Here is a 23120-nt window from a genome sequence, read left to right as displayed (position 1 = left end):
GGCCCCTACCCACAATGCACTGCTTCCTTGTGTTCTCGTTCAGCGCGTTCTAATGCATGGAGGTGAGGCTATGGTGACTTGAAGCTGAGGGCCATGCTTCACTAACCACTGTGACATTCGTCTGGAAGTGGGATCTGATATGAACTGGGCCCCTGAATACCTGCTACATAAACACTTGGCCATCACAGCCAATGAAACAGCAAGGCCGGCCGACTGCTGGCCAATCACAGGAGGCCGCGAGGAGAAAGGGTTCTTCGGCGCAGCCAATCAGGAGACATTGTTGGGTGAGGTGTAGGATGTGTTCAGGCCTGTGGGCGAGGGTTTCCACACACACACACACACACACACACACACACTGCTCTCACCAGATGTGGGAGAGTGAAGGTGAGGCGGAGGGTGAGACGGATAGAGTGTGAGAAAGGGATCTGACCCGGGCCTGTCTGGGTCTGGGTCCCTGTGGAGCGAGTGTGAGAAGGGAGATGTTGACATTATGAGAGAGGAGGGTGAGATGTGAGCGGCATCAAGGTGTCAAAATACACTAGAAGACATCAGCAGGAGACACAAGCAGAGGAACGTGATCATCTCCCCTCAAAGCGTCCCTCGCGTTGAAGTTTAACCACAGTCACTTCAATTAAATATATTAATACCTAAATCAATAACGGAATATAAATTCTTGCTTGATAAATAAAGAGAATCACTCTCAACGATAAAAATAAAAATCAATGAAATAAAGGGGGGGTTAATGGGAACTCCCTCATGGAGACAGCAAAGTGGTTATAAAGATAACTTAGCAACGAGGTATACATCGAGGGTTGTGTAGGCGAGGGGATACAAAAAGGGGCATTAAAGGCTTCAGAGCGCACCGAGCTCCAGGCTGCAGGGCAGGTTCAGACCCGCGTATAGAGCCATCCGTCAGCACTAGAGAGACGACTCCTGGGAACGGAGGGAGCGACTATACACCCGGGCTGCGTCTGATCAGTAAACACACTGTGAGCCCCGTCTCCGATCCGGCTGGGAAAAATATATACGGTACAGAAAAAAAAAAACACATTATAAAAGCGCAAGATCGCTTTCAACAACAACTTGACTAATTGACAGAGCAGGGCGGTTAAAGGAGAGGACAAACACACACACACACACACAGGCACACACACACACACACACTGGATGCAATGGATTCCTGACTGCGTCTAATTGATAATAGCAAATAAAATGGCACACACAGAGACTTGTGGGTGTTGATTTTCAAAGCACCTTCAAGTTAAGTTCTTGGTCTTTTGAGTCCAACTTTAGGTCTCAATATATGCAGGAGGGGAAACCGAGCTGGCTGAAAGGCTCGGAGCAGATGCAGAAAGGGTGCTCCAGGAAACGGCCCTGGACAAAGGAGAGAGAGAGACGGAGAATAGGAAAACAACCTCTAAGCATGCTGTTGACGGCGGAGAGAAGAACGGGCCTCAGAGCAGAACCTCTCCCATTCGTCTTCAGGTGGGAGAAAGGGAGAGGGTTTGGTTTTGGTGGGAGTCAGTAAATGGTTGATGTGGTTGGGGTGCAAATCCAAGGTGGTGTTGGCTGGGGTTGGTGGGGTTGGTGGCGCTGGGGGAGGGTGGGGTTGTTTCTGGGGAACGGAGCACAGCAGGGACGGAGGTGGTGTTGGGGGTTGGGTTGGTGGGGTGTCAATAACGGTTGATGTGGTTGGGGTGCATATCCAAGGTGGGGTTGGCTGGAGGGGTAGGTAGGGGTGGTTGTGCTTGGGCTGGTGGGGAGGTGGGGTAGCGTTGGGAACAGGCCATAGCAGGGGCGGCCGGCCGAGGGGTTGATGCCAGAGAGGTCTTGGCCGGCGAGGAGGAAGTGTACAAAGGGAGGGCTGATAAAGGGGGGGGGGGGGTTCAGAACAAGGCTGAGATCCAGCTCTGGTGCGAGCGGCCTGCATACTGATGGCCGTACCAGCTGGACCGCCTCTCCGGCAGTCATTCATTAATGCATAAGAAAAACAACGTACACAAAGAAGAACAGCCTGTTTGTGTGGCCCTCTGTTCCGAACGCAGCCCTCCCCAAGCTTTGTGCCAGTCCCAGAATGCACCTCTGTGAATACGTTTTAAAGAGACTGGCTCGGGTCAGAGGGGAGCTGGCAGTGGCCGGCTCTGGCTCCGCCCACCCGTCAGGGCAGGAGTGATTTGTGTCCGGATTTCAGGCCACGGCGGGAACGGTGTTACTTGTTTGACATGATGATAGATGAAGGAGGGCACCTCTCTATAGAAACAAACACACAAGGACCCCTCGGAAATCCAGACGTGTTCGAGGAGCCTTGGAAATTAGATCCTGCTGCAATAGCGCCCTCGTGTGGCGGAACCGGGGACACAAGAAAACAGAATCACACGAGACGTATCGTTATTGGTCCGTTTTTTATTGCGCTGCTCTTCATATGAACAAAGACAATAACACAGCTTCATATGCAAGGAACATTGACTAAACAATGAACAGATAAGAACAACTTTTTTTTTTTATAATACTAGAACATCCACCTGCCTTTTTTTTCTCCACACAAACGGTTGCATCAAGGGAATGTTTAATCTCTGTAGTGAGCTTAGCGTGCTTCCAAAGCAAAGCTGCAGATGTCGGACTACAGTGCATACTTCTCGTACGATAGTGCACATCATCAACGGAGCAGGATGTGCAGGTGGGCTTTGTGTGGTCGCCAGATTAACAGTTTGAAGTTTCAACATAACGCTTTCTAGATGCTACCGCCATAACTGCAATGAGTATGTGCCAAACGAAACGGGTCTACAGTACAACTTATTTTCGAGCATCTTGTAGACCCAAGTGCCTTCAGGGTTGCTGTAGGGACACTTGGTACGGGTCAGTGTTTGGCCAGAGAGCAAAGAAACACGTAAAAACAACATCTTACGAGGCAATTTCAACACAATCACACACAATTGCACAAGAAGAACGTAAAAAGTTGATTGGTCCATACTGGATTTTCTCCTCTGTCAATTATTAAAAAAAGATGCAGTCAACACTTTGGATTCGGGTTTCCTGGTCGACAAAACTACTTTTCTCTAGCCTCCATAACACACATTAGATTACACTGTGTCCAAAAACACGATACAATGTGCAACTTATTACATGTCAATATATATATATATATTTTTTTAACAAAATATATAAACTGAAGCTGTGGGTCCTTTTTTTTTTAGAGAGAAAGAGCGATTCAAAGAGACAGAGAGAGCGAGAGAGGGATTCAGAGAGAGCGAGAGAGATTCAGAGAGAGAGAAAGAGAGAGAGAGAAACACGGCGTGCCAAAGAGAGAGAGGAATATGTACTTGTGGTCGTAGCGCAGCACTTGCCGCCTGCCTGCGCCAGGATGATGTCACTGTCTGTCTGTCTGTCTGCTGTAAGCACACACACCCGGACAGCCCAGGCCTGGCAATGGGGTCAAAGTTACACTACCACTCAATCACAACCACGTAAAATATACATTTGGATAATTTAAAAAGTGCACAAACACTCACTTTGTTTTCAGGCTTCAATGTCACGACTCTATCTACATCAAAGGAGTGCATTTTAATTTTTCAAAATAAAGGTCCTCCTATGTACAGGGGATTCACCGTGACCAACAGGGAGAATGACGACGATATAGATCTATGGGGCATCGTTTTTTGGTACATAATCTTTCCGTAATAAAAGCGTGCACGAAAACAACAGTGTTCCCCGCGAGAGACACACGTGGTGGAGTCCCCACCGTCATATCGAAGCACAACCACCCAATCTTATCATACACAACACTCCTTACTCAGAGAGGGGCATGGGGGAAGCTATCAGGCCTCAGTATACCAGACTGAGGTGGACGCCCACAAACATGCACGGCCGCCACACATAGAGACAGACACACACACAGACATACACACACAGACACACACACACACAAACACCCATACATGTGGCGGTCACTTTGTACACAAGACGCAGGTTTTTTTCCAGTGATAGACCGAGGAGAAACGTGGCTGCTCCTCCTCCTCCTCCTCCTTCTCCTCCTCCTCCTCCTCCTCCTCCTCCTCCTCCTCTTCCCACGAGGAGTCTTCCGGCTCATTCCTCCACGATTGCGAACTTGCGGTCCTCGTCTCCCTCCTCCCCCGAGACCCCCGGCCCGGTCTCCTGGTCGGCGGGGGTCAGCCCCTCCGGCGTGCCCCCCTCGCCCTGGAACAGCTCCTCCATCAGCTGCTCCCCGGGGACGCCGGCCCGCGAGGCCCACAGCGCGGCGCCCTCTCGCAGGCCCAGGGAGCGCAGCAGGCGGGCGTAGTCCACGAACGCCGCCCCGATCAGCTTATGTACGCTACGGGCCGTTCGGGTCAAGGATTCATACCGTATGATGCCGAATGCGTGGAGGACGTGTGTCTGTCTGATCAAGATGACGTTTCTGTTTCTGATTGTAGCTTAGCTTTTCCCTTCTAATTCATTATAGAAGGGACAACACGTCTGTTTGAACATGTCGCGGTGACTGCGACCTGGATGCCTGGACTCTCCCTACGGCTAACCGGCCAGCACCCCATCTCCGATTCAAAATGTTTTGCCTATGCGTGTAGGTCAATAATGGCACCCATTGCATGTTTGTAGCGCGACCCAGAATAGAAACACAACCCTGTTGTTCAGAACGGAGCAGAGCCCACGGCGCCTGAGCAGGAACGGAGCAGATCGGGGCTCGAACGGGGCGGGGCTGGGTGTTTTCACGTGCTTCATAGCGTAATGCCACGTGTTTTCCGATGAGGAAATTATAAAACATTACTCTGGTCCCTGTACCGACACAGGCGTGTGCTTTGGGCTAGACACAGTGACAGAGAAAAACGAAGAGCTGTGCTCGTTGGCACTTGAATTTAAAACATTTGATTCATTGTCCTCTATTTATGTTCATGCTATCTAGCAAGCTAAGCGCGCTATCTGATGATCAGGTGAGTCAAGGCCGGGTTCTGAAGGAGAGGAAGCTAGGTGCAGATCAACAAGCCACTTCTTGAGAGTGGCTCCCCAGCAATGGCTGTGAGCCTCCCCGAAAGTCTTCTCCCCATTTACGTCCATACTTTTGAGCGAGCTAGGCGGTCGTACGAGGGCGATCTAGCGGTTAGCTCCTTGGTGCATTAGGGCACTAGGAGCTGTAGCTGTTAGCTACTGGGTGCATTAGGGCAGCGTTTCTCAACTGGTGGGTCGCGACCCAAAAGTGGGTCGCGGACTCATTTTGAATGGGTCGCGGAGTGTAGGAGAAAAAATAAAATAGCTAAAAATATTACCAGTGATTAGGCCATCTGATTAGAGATGAGATTTTAGGTTATTTTTAGTGAGCCGGATAATTTGGATCAGCTCACCAACAAGAGCCGGCTCTTTCGGCTCCCAAACGGCTCTTCAAATTACCACTTATACCTTTTATAATTCAGCCAAATGTAGCCCGTTTTGACTTATGATTCCTATGTGTCGGCCTATATATCACTTTAATTACTAAGTTCAGCACTACCTATCTCTGCGAAAGTGGCTTCTCAACTTTGGTCCAGCTCAAGTCCAAGCAGAGGAACAGGTTGGACGCTGAACATGATCTGAGAGTAGCTCTGTCAACCATCACCCCAGACTTTGAAACAAAGCACAGGAGACAGGAAAAAAGCACATCCCCAACTATCTGAAAAGCTTCACTGAACACTTGTTGAGTAAAAACAATCCGTTTACTAAGCCAACTTGAAGATTATATTTGTGATTACAATTGTGTATGTGTGATTGTTTTAGAGAAATAAATTTGCTAGGTTTTAATAAAAATGGGTCGCGACATAATGACCATGAAAAATGTGGGTCCCAAGGCCAGATCAGTTGAGAACCACTGCATTAGGGCACTAGGAGCTGTAGCTGTTAGCTACTGGGTGCATTAGGCCACTAGGAGCTGTAGGTGTTAGTTCCTTGGTGCATTAGGGCGCTAGGAGCTGTAGTTGTTAGCTACTGGGTGCATTAGGGCGCTAGGAGCTGTAGCTGTTAGCTACTGGGTGCATTAGGGCGCTAGGGGCTGTAGTTGTTAGCTCCTTGGTGCATTAGGGCGCTAGGAGCTGTAGTTGTTAGCTACTGGGTGCTTTAGTGTGCTAGAAGCTCTAGCTGTTAGCTTCTGGGTGCTTTAGTGCGCTAGGAGCTCTAGCTGTTAGCTTCTGGGTGAATTTGTGCGCTGGGAGCTCTAGCGGTGAGCTGCCGGGTGCATTAGTGGGTCTAAAGCTAGGGGCTCTAGCTGTTAGCTCATAGGTGCTTCAGGGCGCCTGGCACTGGGCTGATAATACCTTCCATCGAGCGGCTAAATGGGCATTGATCGACCCCGGCTCCTCGCTCCCCTCGCTCCTCTTGCTCCCCTCGCTCCACTCCCCCGTTAGGCGGGTAAGCAGGCGTGGTGGAGATCAGCGCAGCGTGAAGGCAGCCTAGGTGGACGGGCCCCGGGGTCCCCTGCGGTCAGCAGCACAGATAAAAGGATATTGGTGGAGTCGTTGGCCTCCATCACGCCGCACTTGAGGCACGCCTCGATGAAGAGCGCAGCGCGGTCGAAGTATCGCATGCTGGAGGGAGACAGGGGGAGGGACACAATCAAAATACATGGGAGAGAGTGAGGGAGAGAGAGACAGAGATAGAGAGAGAGGGAAAGAGAGACAGATAAGAGACAGAGAGACAGAGAGAGAGGGAGAGAGATAGAGACAGAGACAGAGATAGAGGGAGACAGATAAGAAACAGAGAGACAGTGACAGAGAGAGAGGGAGAGAGACACAGAGAGAAATAGAGACAGAGACAAAGAGAAAGAGACAGAGAGCGAGAGACAGAGAAACCGAGACAAAGACACAGAGAGAGAGAAAAAGACACAAGCAGAGAGACTTGAAGCCTCAATCGAAGATAACATTGACTTTACTGCCCGGTTTATTTGCCCGGTGAGTACAAGGACCTCTTGTTTCTCATGTGTTGATGAAGAGATAAACAAAGAAACTGTGATCCACAGGAAGAAAAATCGACCAACTGTAGAAAGAGGTTAGCAGACAAGGATCGCACTCGCACAACAGAAAAACTGAAGTGGAGTACAAAGCATTGATTTCTGCAATGTGGAGACGAAAGGTGAACTGAAAAGGTTATGAGGTCTGTGACGGCAAGTCAAATGAAATTTAATCAATCTGGATCAACAGGAGGTAGACAAGATAAGGAGGTAAACAAGATAAGGAGGTAAACAAGATAAGGAGGTTAACAAGATAAGGAGAGAGAGAGAGACCGAGAGGCAGAGAGGCAGAGAGACAGACAGAGACAGAGAGGCAGAGAGACAGACAGAGACAGAGACAGAGAGACAGAGAGGCAGAGAGACAGACAGAGACAGAGACAGAGAGGTCTCACCTGTGCAGCATCTCCCCCACTTTGTGGAAGCAGCCCAGGGACAGCAGGACCAGCATGGCCTTGGACTTCTGGTTGACCTGCGGGGAGCACAGGTGCTCCGCCCAGCGCTTCAGCACGTCGGAGCTCTCTGCTGGGTTCAGCCGCACCTGGGACACACACACACACACACAAACGAACGTATGCACACACGCACGCACGCACGCACGCACGCACAGGCGTACACACACACACTCGCAGGCAGGCATTCGCGGGCACACACACACACACGCACAAACACAGGCACACACGTAAGTCAGAGAGACATGTATGGTTTAACGTTTTAAGTGGTTGAACTCCATACTGCGGTGGAGAGACACCCTCAACCATAGAGGACCCAGCAGCCCTGGAAGTCTCCCGCTATTCAGACCCAAACAACACGCTAGCTGAAGGTCGTTCCCTGTTGCCTCTACACCTCCACTTCACAACAAAGGCAGGCCTTCTAGCATGATCCACAGCGAGGTCGAACAAATTGACACTTGGTAGACACATTCATACACATGGTTCACACACACACACACACACACACACACACACACACACACAGACATACTGGTTGAGGGACAGCAACACACACACACTGACATACTGGTTGAGGGACGGCAACACACACACACACACACACACACAAGGACACACACACAGGATAAGGGACGGAAACACACACACACACACACACACACACACATACTGGTTGAGGGACGGCAACACACACACACACACCCAAACACACACTGGGCGAGGGACGGCAAGAGGCCCCCCCCTGCCCACGGGGTGAGCCTGTGCTGATGGAGGGCCATGCGGGGGCCTACCTTGGCGAGCCAGGCGGCGCGGTTCCACTCTCCGTAGGTCTGCAGGTAGCGACAGGCGTCCGCCGCCTTGTCAATCAAACACAGCAGCTGGACGCCCTCTGACCGCCGGGGGGGGGGAGGGGGAGGGAGCCGTGAGTCAGGTGGCTGATTGAGAGTGACCCAGACGTCATCCCAGAGCTCACTCCCCACCAGCGGCCGGGGGGAGGTGTGTGACCGAGGTTAATAACGGAACAGTGTGGTCCTCTGATGGGGCAGGGCTTTAGGGTCAAACCGTTTGGAAAAGTGGCAGAGCAGACTGAAGCCGAGGTCCTACTTTTCGTACTTTTCTTGTGATCGCGTCTGTCAGGGTGTCCTTTAATTAAAACATTAAATGTATGGCGTTGCCAGCGGTCACCCCCCCCCCCCCCCCCCCCCCCCCCCCCCCCTCGCTGCCAAAGTTTCTATCACCTCTCCATGAAACGATGTAAAGATGAAGCCAAACGGCGAGAAACCGCGACCGCGCTGGGAAGACATTTAACTGCCCTTTTCTCTACTAATGAGCTCGCTTTGGCTTCTGCGATTTTATGGCGTTTGGCAAACGGCGTTACGGAGCGCTATCGCCACCGAATGGCACGGAGGTTGGGTCCGCGCACGTGCCCAGATAAACGCATTTTTAGATTCCTCTGTATTTCTGGCACATATTTTGAAATCGACAATAAAGTTGACTTTGACTTCGACTAAAGCAGACACCCTTAACATTAAAACCAGAGTCGTGTACACAGAAACGGTGTGAAATTTGAAACAATCATTATTTTCGTCACATTTTTGCTGTGTTTTTCATTTCAATCCTACTTATCATTTCTCTGCCAATGTGCATCTCATAACTGGGGGGTCCATGATGGTGGTTACCTGCCAGCTTGCCATTGGCTATCATGTTGGTGGCCACCAGCTTGATGGTGGACTGGGAGGGACCCGAGGAGGTGATGGTGGTGACCAAGCAGGCCTTCAGCGAATCACAGTAGTAGCTGGAGTTGTCTGCGCTCGTCTCCAGCAGCAACTGCACCGCCCGGTCAGTCTGGGGGAGAGGGAGGGAGGGAAGAAGAGGGAGAGAGAGAGAGAGAGAGAGAGAGAGAGAAGAGAGAGAGAGAGAGAGAGAGAGAGAGAGAGAGAGAGAGAGAGAGAGAGTGAAAGAGAGAGAGAGAGAGTGAAAGAGAGAGAGAGGAAAAGAGAGAGTGAAAGAGAGAGAGAGAGAGAGAGAGAGAGAGAGAGAGAGAGAGAGAGAGAGAGAGAGAGAGAGAGAGAGAGAGGAAAAGAGAGAGTGAAAGAGAGAGAGAGAGAGGAAAAGAGAGTGAAAGAGAGAGAGAGAGAGAGAGAGGAAAAGAGAGAGTGAAGAGAGAGAGAGGAAAAGAAAGAGTGAAAGAGAGAGAGAGAGAGAGAGAGAGAGGGAAAAGAGAGAGTGAAAGAGAGAGAGAGAGAGAGAGAGAGGAAAAGAGAGAGTGAAAGAGAGAGAGAGAGAGAGGAAAAGAGAGAGTGAAAGAGAGAGAGAGGAAAAGAGAGAGTGAAAGAGAGAGAGAGGGAGAGAGAGTGAGAGAGAGATAAAACGAGAATGAGAGAAAGAGGGAGAGTGAGTGAGAGAGAGAGAGAGAGAGAGAAAAGAGGGAGAGAGAGTGGAGAGGGAGCGCAAGAGAGCGAGAGAGAGAGAGAGGGAGAGTGAGAGAGAGAGAGGGAGAGTGAAAAAAGAGGGAGAGAGAGTGGAGAGGGAGAGCAAGAGAGAGAGAGAGAGAGAGAGAGATAGAGAGAGAGAGAGAGAGAGAGAGAGAGAGAGAGAGAGAGAGAGGAAAAGAGAGTGAAAGAGAGAGAGAGAGAGAGAGAGAGAGCGAGAGAGAGAGAGAGAGAGAGAGAGAGAGAAAGAAGGAGAGAGAGAGAGGTAGACATGAGGAGGGGGGGCAGGAGAGAAAACAAACGAGGAGGAAGAGGAGAAGAGAGAGAGAAAGCTTAAAATTGATGAGACGTGCGAGTCTCTGTGTGTAACCAGTGGTTACAGGTTATTGAAGCCAGGTTATTTAAGCCTTGGGGGTTGACATTATTGACAGGGAGGAAGAGGGATGTGATGAGGGGGATTGAGGAGCAGTCTAATCAACATTCACCGCACACAACAACGGGCCTATATAACGAGGGTCGGAGCCGGCGAGTCGGCACAGGGGATGAGAACCGTTGAGATTTGTGACAGAGCTGATTTGAGTCGTGGCGGGGCGCTGTCCTCTCTTTGACAGAGAGATGAGTGGAGGGGGTGCAGTACCAACCTGGCCCAGCAGGAGGAGCTGGTCGGCACACTTCTTGGTGTGCTCGTAGCTGGAGCGCTTCACCTCCTGCAGATGGACGCGGTCCAACTGGAATTTCTGTGGCACAGGAAACAAGTCAAATAACAGATCTTTCAATGGGACACCGATATTGATAACTTTATTTTTTTTTCCTGTAATCATGCAAATTCTAATTCAAATTTAAATGTAGGGCATTTAGCAGATGCTTTTATCCGAAACGACAACAGATCCCACACACAGCGACAGCCAGCTCATCGGGAGCAGTTAGGGTGAGGGGGTCTTGCTAAGGGACACCTCGACACCCAGCTTGGATGAGCCGGGATCGAACTAGCAACCCTCCGGTTACAAGTCAACACGCTCTACCTAAGCCGACCCCAAGTAGTGGTTGAATCATGTGTGATTAGATAGCCTTGGGCCAGAGGGCTATTTTGTCGGTACTAATGAAGATAGATTAACCTTTACACACTAGCACTGCCCGGCGCGTCTGCTCTACCCACTGGGAGACGGAGAGTGCATCTCCAGCTTATCTTTACCGATAGAAAACATACAGAACTGAAATAACTGTACACAGCAGTGTATAGCGTTTTGTTTTTACTCGTTTTCAATACAGAGTGAAACAGCCTAATGCGATTTGAATATTACAATAAAGATGTTTACCCCGAGAAGTAGAAGGGGATATTACGGTTTGTTTGTGTGAGTGTTGCTGTTCGTTTGTGCGTGCTTGTGTGTGTGCGTGTGCATTCGTGTGTGGGTGAGTGTGTTGGTGTGGCTCACATCAACACAACGAGCAGCTTATTACATCCATTTGCATTTGTATGCGTCTGCCGCCCTTGCCTTCTATGTCGGAGGCGAGTGTGTGTCTTTGCTGGTTTCAACGAGGCCAGCAGGGTCCGCAATGTGGGCGCTGTTTTAATTGGGCTGCTGGTGTACTTCTCTCTTTATCGGGCCCTGTCTCTAAACTCTGTCTGGTCATTGGTCAGAATCATCTCATCGGCGGAACCCTCAACGCAGCAGAGCCAGTTAGCCGAAATGACAAAGTTGCAAAACACACACACACACACACACACACAGGGTGCATTCTCAGGGTGAGATAGGACACATCTGTCACGCTGACCACACAGAGAGGGTTAGGGGCAGGAAACCGCGTGGATTTGAGTAGCCGCATGTGTGTGCGTTGATCGGCTTTCTTTAGTGTGCGGAAGACTGCTCATCAGTGGGGAAAGGCTGGCATCAGCCTTCAAGAAATGTCTCTTCATCCGTGGGCCGGGAAATAAATGTGGAATTGGGAGCCAATGCTTCAATTACGCCAAGAAAGGTAAATGTGGTGGTTAGGTTGTAGTTCAAGGCATTCTACTTTGTTGCTCTAAATTCAGTTCGACACACAAGAGTGCAGCTCAGGGCTTGATTAAAATCCTCCACTGTCACCAAGGCAACCAACAGCCTCCAGTTCGGTTGGTTGCCAGGCTGCCAACCTGCAGTGCATCCAGGCGGAAAGGAGGACAGCCGATCAATATGTATTTAAACAAGGTTTTTGAAAACTTGTTTAGCTACTTATGGCTGCTGTGTGCGTTGTGTGATGTAATGACACATCCCAAGTGTAGAGTGGACCCTGAGAACTTTTTGCCGCTGCGGGAATCACTACCAAAAGATACAAATACATTTTTGAAGATGACCGATGAAAGAAATGTTGCAATACACATTTTTAAGTTTTCTCCAAGGATGAGCAATCAGCTAGTTGTACATTGCAATAGAGCAAATTTCTCATTTCGTCACCTGTCAATCTATTTAAGGTTCAGGTGAATAATAATAGGTAATTATAATATTTCTGAAGTGCCTTTATGTTAAAGCATCCGAGAAAGATACATGACCATTGCAAAGTCCTTAATCAGCAACCACTAAGAAATTACAGACAGGGCAAACCAAGGCTTCTTGTTGGTTTATCATTTCCTTGACGAGGTCTCAGTTGAGGGGTCTGGGGGCATGGAGCACCTCAGACAGCAAGTAGTGGAATAGTCCTAGGGGATCTAATGTCAGCTGGCATTGACCAGAGAGGGCAGACAAGGACGGCACGCTGCCTCCTGGGCTGTGGAGGTGAACGCCGTTGATAATTGTCGCCACGAGTGTATTGTCAGTCTGTGTGTGTGTGTGTGTGTGTGTGTGTGTGTGTGTGTGTGTGTGTGTGTGTGTGTGTGTGTGTGTGTGTGTGTGTGTGTGTGTGTGTGTGTTGTGTGGTGTGTGTTGTGTGGTGTGTGTGTGGTGTGTGGTATGTGTGTGTGAATGTGTGTGGTGTGTTGTGTGTGAGAGTGTTGTGTGTTTAACGTGTTGTCAGCTGTGTGCAGGGCTGACATTGACACCAAAGGCCACCGGGGACGGTCTGGCTGTCTGTGGTCCTACGTGGCCAGACTCTGAGTCACAATCGGGAGACTTTGAAGGACTCTGAGTGGGGGATTGGGGGGGGGGGTTACAGCTCTACCGCCTGCCCGGCTCATCAGTGCTATTGTTAGCACTTGATGAAGCATCCATAGTGGAACCCAACACTGATACGCAAAGAGCCACTCACACAAATTGCACAGAAAAGGTCACCCCCCCCCCCCCCCCCCCCCCCACACACACACACACACACACACACACACACACATACCATGAGCTCATTTGCAGGACACAATCAACACTAACAGACATGTTCTCCATTTACCAGGCTCTCCCGCCCGCCATTACCTGGAAGTAGCTGCTCTCACACAGGGTGTCGTGGCAGATGTCCAGGTAGCCGTGGCAGGCCGGCTGGCCCACGTCATGCTGCTGACCCTCGGCCGTGGGCACGCTCAGCAGGCGGGCCTGGGCGAACGACTGCAGGTAGTGGGACGCCACGCTCCAGAACTGGAGGTCCGACTCGTCCCCGAAGAGCCTGAGGACGGAGGTCGACCGCCGCGGGTTAACAACGCAGAACCAGCCCCCCCGCGCTTCAGACCAGCACGCTGCCCTCTTTGTGGCGGTGAGATCAAACTAGCGTTTTAAGAACGATCCCGTAGCAGGAGTTTGTCGCGCTAATGACTGCGGATCCCTCTCGTCTGGCGGTGCCAACACACCTCACATCCACCCCCGCCTCCCCACTGATCTCTGCCACCCCCGGCTTCGGCCAGAGCCATTAAATCGCCCCCGTTTCAGGATGTGAGCTGAGGCTGTTGCTAGGCTACTTTACTGTAAAGGATAGTGGACGAGGCGGGCTTGAGCTGGCCGATGGCCTAGGGGGGGTTTCAGGCTCGATATCACATCTTTGAAGCGGTTTATGTTTTGCGCTTGGGCTGTTCGGTCCAGAGACGGCATTCGATTAAAGCTAGGGTAGACGATTTATTTAAGAAGCATTTGTTGTCTTATTTGTTGAGATTCTCTTCACATCCCGACTTCAATCAATAAATAAAGTGCTCTGATAAAAATACAAATAAAAGTGGCATCTATGGCGGCCTGTAATAAGCCTGTCCACTCATGTCATTCGGCCCCGAATGACATGATTGGATGGCCTACCTGTCTGTCTTCCTACCTACCCATACACGCAACTCTGCCTTGGCATTCATTGCAAATGCCTGGAGTCTTTCACAAGCCCAGGCAGATCTAGTGCTAAAGCTAGCAAGCTAGGCAGATGTGGTGCTAAAGCTAGCGAGCTAAATAGGTGTTTTGAGGAGTGGCTTTGTAGGGAGGCCTGAAGAAAAAGATGGGATTTTGCAGTTGGATACTTTCACAATCTAGCTTACTTCGGCTGGTTTCTCCAAACTGTCGGCCCGAGCTTTAAAAGGCTCATCAAAAGCTTCAGGGTGAGATGAGAACTTTGAATGTAGTCACACACGCCTTCCCCTCAGATTTTTCCGGAAGGAGGCTAGCTTGCCAAGGGCTAATAGGAGGGCCTATCTGTGGTGGAGGAGAAGTTGCGGCCGGCTCACTGCTGCTGAGTTTGAAGAACGTCGTTATTCTACTCATACTGTTGTCAACTTGTATCGTCTCAGATCTTAACATTCATCATTCAATGCCGGTGATATTCAGAGGTAATTTTGTATCTTGTACACATCGTTTTATATTTTCAGCCTCATAGTCCTATTACTCCCTGATATTCCCTATAAAACCCCTCAGGATTACATATCAGATGTTTCCATCACGTCAAAACATTTCTGCATCAAATCAAGAAATAATGTAGCCATTACTTTCTAAACAAAGATTTAGTGTATACTATTATATAATACTCTTGACTAATGAGGTATTATTAGGTAACCGAGTCTTAACCAAGTTGTTAAAAGACTGAGGAGGTATTATCAGGTAACCAGGTCTTAACCATAAGTTAAACCCTAGCGAAGGAGCGGTGGTTGGCCGGCGGTTCACTCAGAGTGTAGTTCACCTGGACACCAGCAGGCAGCGCTGCAGCAGACTGAGCTCAGGGTCCTGAAGAACGCTCTTCATGTCGCTGTGGAAACAAACAGGGAAACACCATCACACACACACACACACACACACACACACACACAGTAACAGCAACCAATCAGAAGTGTCCCTCACAGTGGGCTCCGGTCTGACTGATACTGGTAATCTGGCTTGACAAGACTGGCCATGATTGGCCCTGTGGGGGGTCTACTGTCCTGGACGGCGGCCCCCCGGGATTAACTCTGGGTAAGGAACCCAGAATGGTAAAAACGTGAAATATAAATCCGATTTTTGTTGTGTGTTCATCAATTCTAAATAGGGAGATGTGTGTTTGTGTGTGTGTGTGTATATCTGTGGGCGCACGTGTGCGAATGGGCAAACGCACGGATACTGCGTGCCAGAGTCTGAGACATAAAGATGTCCGAATAAAAAACGGCTTTAGCGCGCGGTGTAACACTACTATTGTAGGGTGTCAGTATCGGGCAGAGGACAACACAACTCACTTAGACAGGGAGTTGAGCTGCTCCTGGATCAGTCCTTTGATCTCGCCCTTCTCATTGTAGTCCCTGGGAGGAAGGAATTAAACTGGGTTCATTATACAGCAGCTCTGACGGTAGACGCTCAATCTCCACCACTTCAAGACATAACCTTGGGCTGATATATAATAGGTGGAACTCGCATTAGCATGAAACAAGAGCAAAACAAAAAGGTGATTAAAGACTATTCTTTTTTTTGTTTACATCATGCGGGCGTCGACGGCGAAAGACAGAGTGTTGAAGGGAAGAGAGGTTACTGCTAAAAGCGAGGCTGATTATATCCAGAAGTGCGGCTGTTCTGACAGCCTTTGCCAGGACACTTTGCCTGCACCTGTGGTGATGTGCTATTTCCAACGCGCCTCTGATCCACGCGTCTTCCTAGGCAGACACAGGTGAGAGCCCTGAGCAGGCTGCCTCTGTAGCGAGAGCATCTGCATCTAAAACACAAGACGCTCTCAGGGGATAGCCGCGCTCCGAAGGCTGACAGGCACGCAAACAACATGCAATCCCTGTCTGGATTTGGAAACAATAGGCAAGGGCACACACACAAACACAGGCACATACTCACACAAACACACGCAAACACATGCACCGAAGGTAAAACGTGAAACAAATAAAAGCGACTTACAACCATCCATACATACGTTGACACACTGACAGCGTAATCAACCATGCATGGCGACAGCCAGCTCGTCGGGAGCAGTCAGGGTGAGGCGTCTTGCTCATGGGCACCTTGACTCTCAGTTAGGAGGAGCCGGGGATCGAACTCGCAACCTCCCGGTTACAAGTCAACCTCCTCTACCTCCTGAGCTAAACCGATATATTACAGAGCGCCATAGATACCGCTTTTATTTGTATTTTTATATATATATATCGCACAATTGAATGTTTAATCAAAACATATGAATATATAGAGTTGGAGATGTGTCTTAAGAGGCTGTTGGCCTGCGTGGAGGAGCGGTAGGGCACGTACACCTGGCTGATGTCCATGGTGAAGGTCCCAGACCAGGGCTGGAGCAGCAGGAAGGCCTTGAGGGTAAAGGAGGCCCGGGGCAGCAGCAGGTAGGGGCACCACACAGGGTCTGGGGGCCAGGGGGATAACGCACAGAGCACAGCCACGGTAAGACGGCGTGGCATGGTGTGCGTGTGTGTGTGTGTGTGTGTGTGTGTGTGTGTGTGTGTGAGTGAGTGAGCGAGGGAGCGAGTGAGTGAGTGTGTGTGTCACTTTGTTATTTCAAGACACCAAAGAAACATTGCAGATGCTTAGAAGGTTGTACTTATACTCAAAGCATTTCTACCCCAAAAAAACATGAAGCTTCATCATTCTGATTAGTATGACTATTATCATGTAATAATCGCAGCCCGTCACCGGTGAGGTCCTGCTCGTCCATGCGGTAGCTGGCCGACTTCATGGCCATCTCAAGCACGCGGATGCAGCCGTCGTCGGAGGCCAGCACCACCTTGTCCGAGGTGCACCAGTCGATGTCCAGCACGCGGTAGTTTACGTTGCGTCCGATGCGCATGCTGCTCACCATCTGGACCTGTGGAGAGAGAGAGCGGGCATAGCAGCACTCAACGTCCACAAACTACCACTGGAGGGGAGGGGGGGGGGGGGGGGGGGGGGGGGAGTCGAGCGCTTCTAAGTGGAGGATTGCTTCCGACGGATGACTGACTTCATCCCCCTGGGCTGTACAGGGAAGGAGGATGAAGAGGCCCACCGCGCCCGGCTTCATCCCCCTCCCCAACCCAGCCTCTCTTGGGCTGGAGGTGTCGGTGGACGTCTGGTTTGCTTATGCAGGGCTTGTGTCAGCAGCTGTACCCCAGCTGTCACCGGGACACTGGAGCGTCTCGGAGATCTCCTCTAGTGCACTCGCTCTCTCACTGTCTCTCTCGCTCTTCCTCCCTCAACCTCTCTCTCTCCCACCTCTCAATATCCTTCGATCCGCCTTCCCTTTCCTCCCTCTCTCTCTCACTCCCTCAACCTCTCTCTCTCCAACCTCTCAATGTATCTGTCTCTCTCTCTGTCTGTCTTCCCCTTCGAACTCTCAATCTCTGTCTCCCTCCCCCCCCCCGCCTCCATCTCTCTTTCTTCCAGTCTCCCCCCTCTCTCCTCCCAGGCAGCTCAGCGGAGCATCCGTCTGTACAATTGCATCAGCAGCTCCATACTTTCCCCCTCGTTCTTCAAAGACGCCAGTGAAGCTCAGCCCAAACCAGGGTTGGTGGTTTGGGTTTGGAAAAACCATAATGATAAAGAATTTAAAAAACTCCCTCCCTCCTGATAGCATACAGGCTTCGGGTGCAGACACGAGCGACTGCAATCACAGGAAGAAAGCGGGAGAAAGGACTTTGTTGAATGAAGATGGGGCGATTAGGGAGAGAGATGATAACCACTGGGGAGAACGGTTACAGAACAGGCCGATGTGGTGCTGGGGGAGACGGTTGCACCATCTATCCTGTAATGGTGGATTTGGGTGGTGTAAGCAGGGAAAGCAGTCAGGGCTCTGTGTTAAGTGTTATTGTGTCAGACAGTGAATATAACCCCCGGAGCCTCCAGGAACAAAAAGGTGGACAATGGCTGTCGCTGTAACGTAGCGGTAAACACTCTCTCCCTGAGGGAGGACATTAGTCTAAATATCGCAGTGCGCCATCACAATATGGAAACGCCGGAGAACCACATCCTCTGAGACAGGCGCACTCTGTCGGTGTAAAGGGTATTAAATATCACAGCTCCCATGGGCCTCACCTCATTGATAATTCATGCTTAACGAAGGGAACGATCTGTTATGCATACAGCATCGATCCATTAATTAACCAACGCAACGTCGACCATTCATCCTCCCATCCTCTGCTGTCCTATACCTCCGCCCATCAATACTCCCAACCTCTGCTGTCCCAGACCTCCAGCCATCCATCCATCCATCGTCTGGTGTCCCAGACCTCCACCCCTCGATCCTCCCATCCTATGTGGTCCCATACCTCCACCCATCGTTCTATGTACCGTCCTTCACCTCTCTAGTGGTCAAGACCTCCACCTGTCCACCCTCTCATCTTCTGGTGTCTCCGACCTCCACCCATCAGGTTGTTGCCCAGGTGTGATCCCTTACCTCCTTGGTGTCCCAGACCTCCACCCCGTCGGTGTACATGACCAGCAGCTTCTGGTTCCCCTTCCCGGGGGCGAAGCGGATCTTCTTGACCCAGCCGCGGTGCGTGGGGATCCCCCTACGAGAAGTCAACACAACCACCACCAGTAAGTCACCACCAGTAACCCACTGGGTCAGCGCCAGTATCCCACTGGGACACCGCCAGTATCCCACTGGGACACCACCAGTAACCCACTGGGTCACCGGCAGTAACCCACTAGGTCCCCACCAGTAACACACTGGGTCACCGCCAGTATCCCACTGGGACACCACCAGTAACCCACTAGGTCCCCACCAGTAACCAACTGGGTCACCCCCAGTAACACACTGGGTCACCGCCAGTAACCCACTGGCACACCACCAGTAACCCACTAGGTCCCCACCAGTAACCCACTGGGTCACTATCACTAACCCACTGGCTCACCAACACCAGTAACCCACTGGGTCCCATTCCCGCCCACCTCCACTGAGCTATTTCCTTAAAAAAAGACAGAAAACCGGTGTGCCGTTACCGTGACAGCCGGGCCTTGAGGTCCCAGAAGTTGAGGTTGCCGTCTACGTCCCCCAGCACCAGGGTGTCCCCCTTCCAGGCGATGCAGGCGATGCTCCCCATGCTGCCCTGCAGAACACACACACACACACACACACACCCACCCAACCCGGACTCAGTGAACAGGAACAACAGAGCTACCATCATGGCGTCTCATTGGACGATCCCGCTGTCCGTTAAGAGTTTAAAGGCGCAGTATGTGATTTAGTGGCATCTAGCGGTGATGTTGCAGATTTCTACAAACTTAAACCTCCCCCTCAGCCCTCTTTTTTCAGTGACCAAGGAGACGCTACGGTGGCCTGTAGCGGCTGGTAAGGTGCCATTAGGTACTTCCGTAATGATGTGATCGTCCACGACAGCATTGAGAAGCCAAGGGTCATATTATGAGGTTCCTTGATAGATCTATAAATTGTATTTAGTTATTTAGTCTAAAACTATGCGTCATTGCTTGTAAGTCATGGTTATAAACGCTTATTTTCTGTATTTGGTATTAGAGAGCAAGACTGAGACGTTCTGGGCTACTTTAGGAACATGGCGGTGGAACATTATGCAGGAAGAGCACCCATTCCCTATGTAGTTATGAAGGGCTCATTCTAAGGTAAAGGGAACAAATTCTTATTTACATGGGATTGTACACATATTCAAAGATACACATGAATATTCTGCCAAGTCCTCTCCACTAGATGTCACTAGGTTCTACACATTGCTCCTTTAAGGAGAAAAACCAAAAGAGAAACAAGGTCACTGGTTCTAGTTTGATACATTCAACATTCTACAGGCGGCCCAGTCAAAGCACCACACAATGGGAGAGTTAACAAGACAAGACAAGATAAGCAGAACAGATCACCATCATTGCGGTGGATTCTCTGAATGTGAAAAATTGCTGTTGTTCTGTCCTGCTGACGCAAACGTCGGGCTTCCACTTTAATCCGGACAGGCTTCGGAGGATCCGACGGGGGCCATAAACAGATTGGAGCGGCGTCACACCAGTCAGCTGGCGCCGCTGAGAACAGCTTCCTAAATCCCGTGGTAAACATCCCCTGACTGCCTCTATTACCGCCGGCCGCAACTCACAGGAACCCCTCTGCCGCCCGTCAACGCCGTCGCCAGCAAGCCGGGTACTTGAGAACGTGTTTCCCCCGTCAGGGATTAGTGTCAGGGTTCTCAAGCTCCATGACACCGAACAATGGCAAACACTCCGAAACTCCCATGTTTGTGTTAATCAATGCATATAATCGCGCTGTGCGTCAAAGCACTTTTCTGGCAGTGAACAACAGCAGCGGTGACGGCAACAGAAGGCCCAGCGTGAAACCTCAGCATTTTGGGAGTTTACACAACGTTTTGTGTGCTAATGTTGATTGTTCAGAGGTTTAAGAGTCAATCGGCTGACAGTTCAACATTTTCGGTGGCCATTAAAAAGCATCATCCTCAGGTTATCATCATTATCTCATGCATGTTTGAGCAGCATAATTCCTTCCAAGCTGTTGTCTAACCATTCCATGGGTATGAAGGGGGAACTATGCCAATAAATATCAAAAAAGATATTTTGCTATAAACAAATCTCCAATTAAAGTGTGTATCCATTACACCCAGATAAGGAGTCACTTTAAGAGGTAAATACTGTAATAGGGACTCATTAAAAGTGATGCTCCCCTGCAGCTAGGCTGCAAACAGAACCACAGGGGACGCACTACCCAGGCATTATCTCACAAACGCTGAGGATGAAACGTGAAAGTCAAACTCTCACACACACACTAGCACACACACGGATGCAATCAATCTCACACACACACACACACACACACACACACACACACAGATGCAATCAATCCCCCACAAAAACACACACACAAACACCATGATGAAATCCTACACACACAAGCACATAAACAGATGGTGACCTTGGAGTAAAGAAAGAAAACTAGTAAAAGTGTAGGCGGGTGTATATAAAGAAAACAACCAGAAAAGTGATGTTTGCTCCCGGCTCTACACTAAGCCTATTCTGCTCGTATATGCGACAAAACTGGCGCCTTGCCAACATGAAAAAAAAAAGGAAAATAGTTTGCAGCAACGCTAGATATAATTGGAGGACTTTTTTGTATCAAGACTATCATTTATTTACTTATGTTTTATAACTCACTCTCTATTTATTTACTAGGGCTGGATTGATGTGAGGTTTCAGTAATGAGCAGAAAGCAGACTCCATTCATCAACACGCCAACGCTTTAGCCTCAGGAGCGTGGCGCTGCTTTGGGCTGATTGGACGGGCGTTTAAAGGAGCCCTTCCCGTCGGCTCGCTCTCTCTCACGGCCGCTCCGGCCTGGCGCCGAAAGGCCGGCTGCAGCCTCGCTCCTCGTGACATCATTTTGCGTTATACTACACCTGCTGATATGCACTACACTTTTGGTTTGGCTTCCCATTACTGATTACGTTTGTAAATAGTTCATTCAATCAATTATTGTTTGAACTTTATGATCAGCGGGGTCTCCCCGTTTATGTCGGCTCTACTTGAGCCAAGTGGTCCTGACAGGGGCGGAGGGCGGGCCTGCTGCCAGGGGGGGGAGGACTCACGTCGGGGGGGATGCGCGCGCCGTCCTTGACCGCGTTTCCCTCCACGGTGATGTGGTACACCTGGCCGTCGGTGTCCGTGAACACAAAGTGCTCCCTGGCCGAGATGGCCTGGCTGGTCTCAGACTTGCTCTCTGCGTCCTGCATCATGCTGGGAGGTGAGAGACACACTGGTTGGCACACTGCGGTGTTCTGCGGCTGGGTGTGTCGCCATTGTGTGGGATTGTGTGGGGTTGCTTGGCTGAAGAGTGTGCGGCTGCTTGGCGATGTTTCACCGATCCTGCGCACTTACAGTATGTTGTGCGTCTTTTATATATCCTTACAATTTTAGTGCTTGGCAATTGGTTCTATGAACATCCTTACTTTACCGGCCGCGATATATATTGTTTCACCTTCTTCTGACAAATGTAATTATTGCATTGGATTGGATTTTATTTGGATAAAAGCGATGATAGTTGTTTGCATTTCAGAAGGAAAAGAATGTATAACTTTTTATCAACTTAATCTGATGAAATAAAACTATTCTTCCTCTTTGCTTTGAGCATATTGCCTTTGCCTCGTCTGGGTGGTAGCTTTTATGTGAGTTGTTGTTTGTGTTTTATTTGAGTTGTTGCTTGAGTGCTACAAAATGTGTTTCGGTGGCACATCGATTCTGAACCGTTAAAAATAACACACGCCCCTGGAACGCTATCGACCAACCACGATCCAGAGTTCAGCAACAACGCTGTCGTGTAACACGTGTCATGTTAGCCATTCCTATCCGTCGGTATGTGTACGTGGCGTCCCCGGACGCTGTGTGTTGCTAGTGAGCAAGGCGTTTTGGGCGTGGAACCAGCAGACCTGATGACGGAGGACTCCACGCTGCTCTGCTCCGCGTCCGACACCGTCTGCCGGGCCATGGCCTCCCGAGCCGCCAGCTGCTTCTTCTTCAGACTCTTCAGGTTGTGGGAGGGGGACCACTCCTGTTGGGGCGGGGGGTACAGACACATAAACACATTAACGCACATACACGTTAATACACATACACACACAGATACATGCACAGACAAACACTGTTACATGCGTGCGCACACGCACACACACACACACACACACACACACACACACACGTTAATGCAAACACACACAAACAGATAAACACACACAGACACGCACACAGACACATGTTAATGCAGATACACACACCGAAGATACATGCATATGCACACATATACATGCACACACACAGACACACAAACAGATACACACACAGACACACATTAAATCACATACACACAGATACATAGGCAGACACACATGTTTATGCACATACACACACACACACACACACACATACACACACACACACTTCAATGCACACAGACACACACGCAGGCAGTGTACACGAGTCCAAG

At 50.1% G+C, this 23120-nt stretch overlaps 1 protein-coding gene across 1 annotated transcript in view; it reads right to left on the bottom strand.

Moving 5' to 3' along the window:
* Positions 1–2404: 2404 nt before the first annotated feature.
* wdr11 (WD repeat domain 11) overlaps positions 2405–23120 on the bottom strand; it is a 55123-nt gene continuing 34407 nt past the window's right edge. The window contains exons 15-29 of the mRNA XM_079729434.1: positions 22567–22688; positions 21730–21877; positions 19121–19227; positions 18573–18687; positions 16838–17009; positions 16442–16550; positions 15436–15498; positions 14910–14975; positions 13244–13430; positions 10508–10603; positions 9114–9279; positions 8226–8323; positions 7378–7523; positions 6484–6563; positions 2405–4325 (exon numbers count right to left, since the gene is read on the bottom strand). Of these exons, the coding sequence (XP_079585560.1) occupies positions 4084–4325; positions 6484–6563; positions 7378–7523; positions 8226–8323; positions 9114–9279; positions 10508–10603; positions 13244–13430; positions 14910–14975; positions 15436–15498; positions 16442–16550; positions 16838–17009; positions 18573–18687; positions 19121–19227; positions 21730–21877; positions 22567–22688 (1917 nt within the window). The 3' untranslated portion in view covers positions 2405–4083. The remainder of the gene's footprint in view (positions 4326–6483; positions 6564–7377; positions 7524–8225; positions 8324–9113; positions 9280–10507; positions 10604–13243; positions 13431–14909; positions 14976–15435; positions 15499–16441; positions 16551–16837; positions 17010–18572; positions 18688–19120; positions 19228–21729; positions 21878–22566; positions 22689–23120) is intronic.

The sequence above is a fragment of the Pollachius pollachius genome, assembly GCF_949987615.1.
Source record: "Pollachius pollachius genome assembly, chromosome: 2".
Lineage (NCBI taxonomy): Eukaryota > Metazoa > Chordata > Actinopteri > Gadiformes > Gadidae > Pollachius > Pollachius pollachius.
This window is presented reverse-complemented; position numbering and strand designations above follow the sequence as displayed.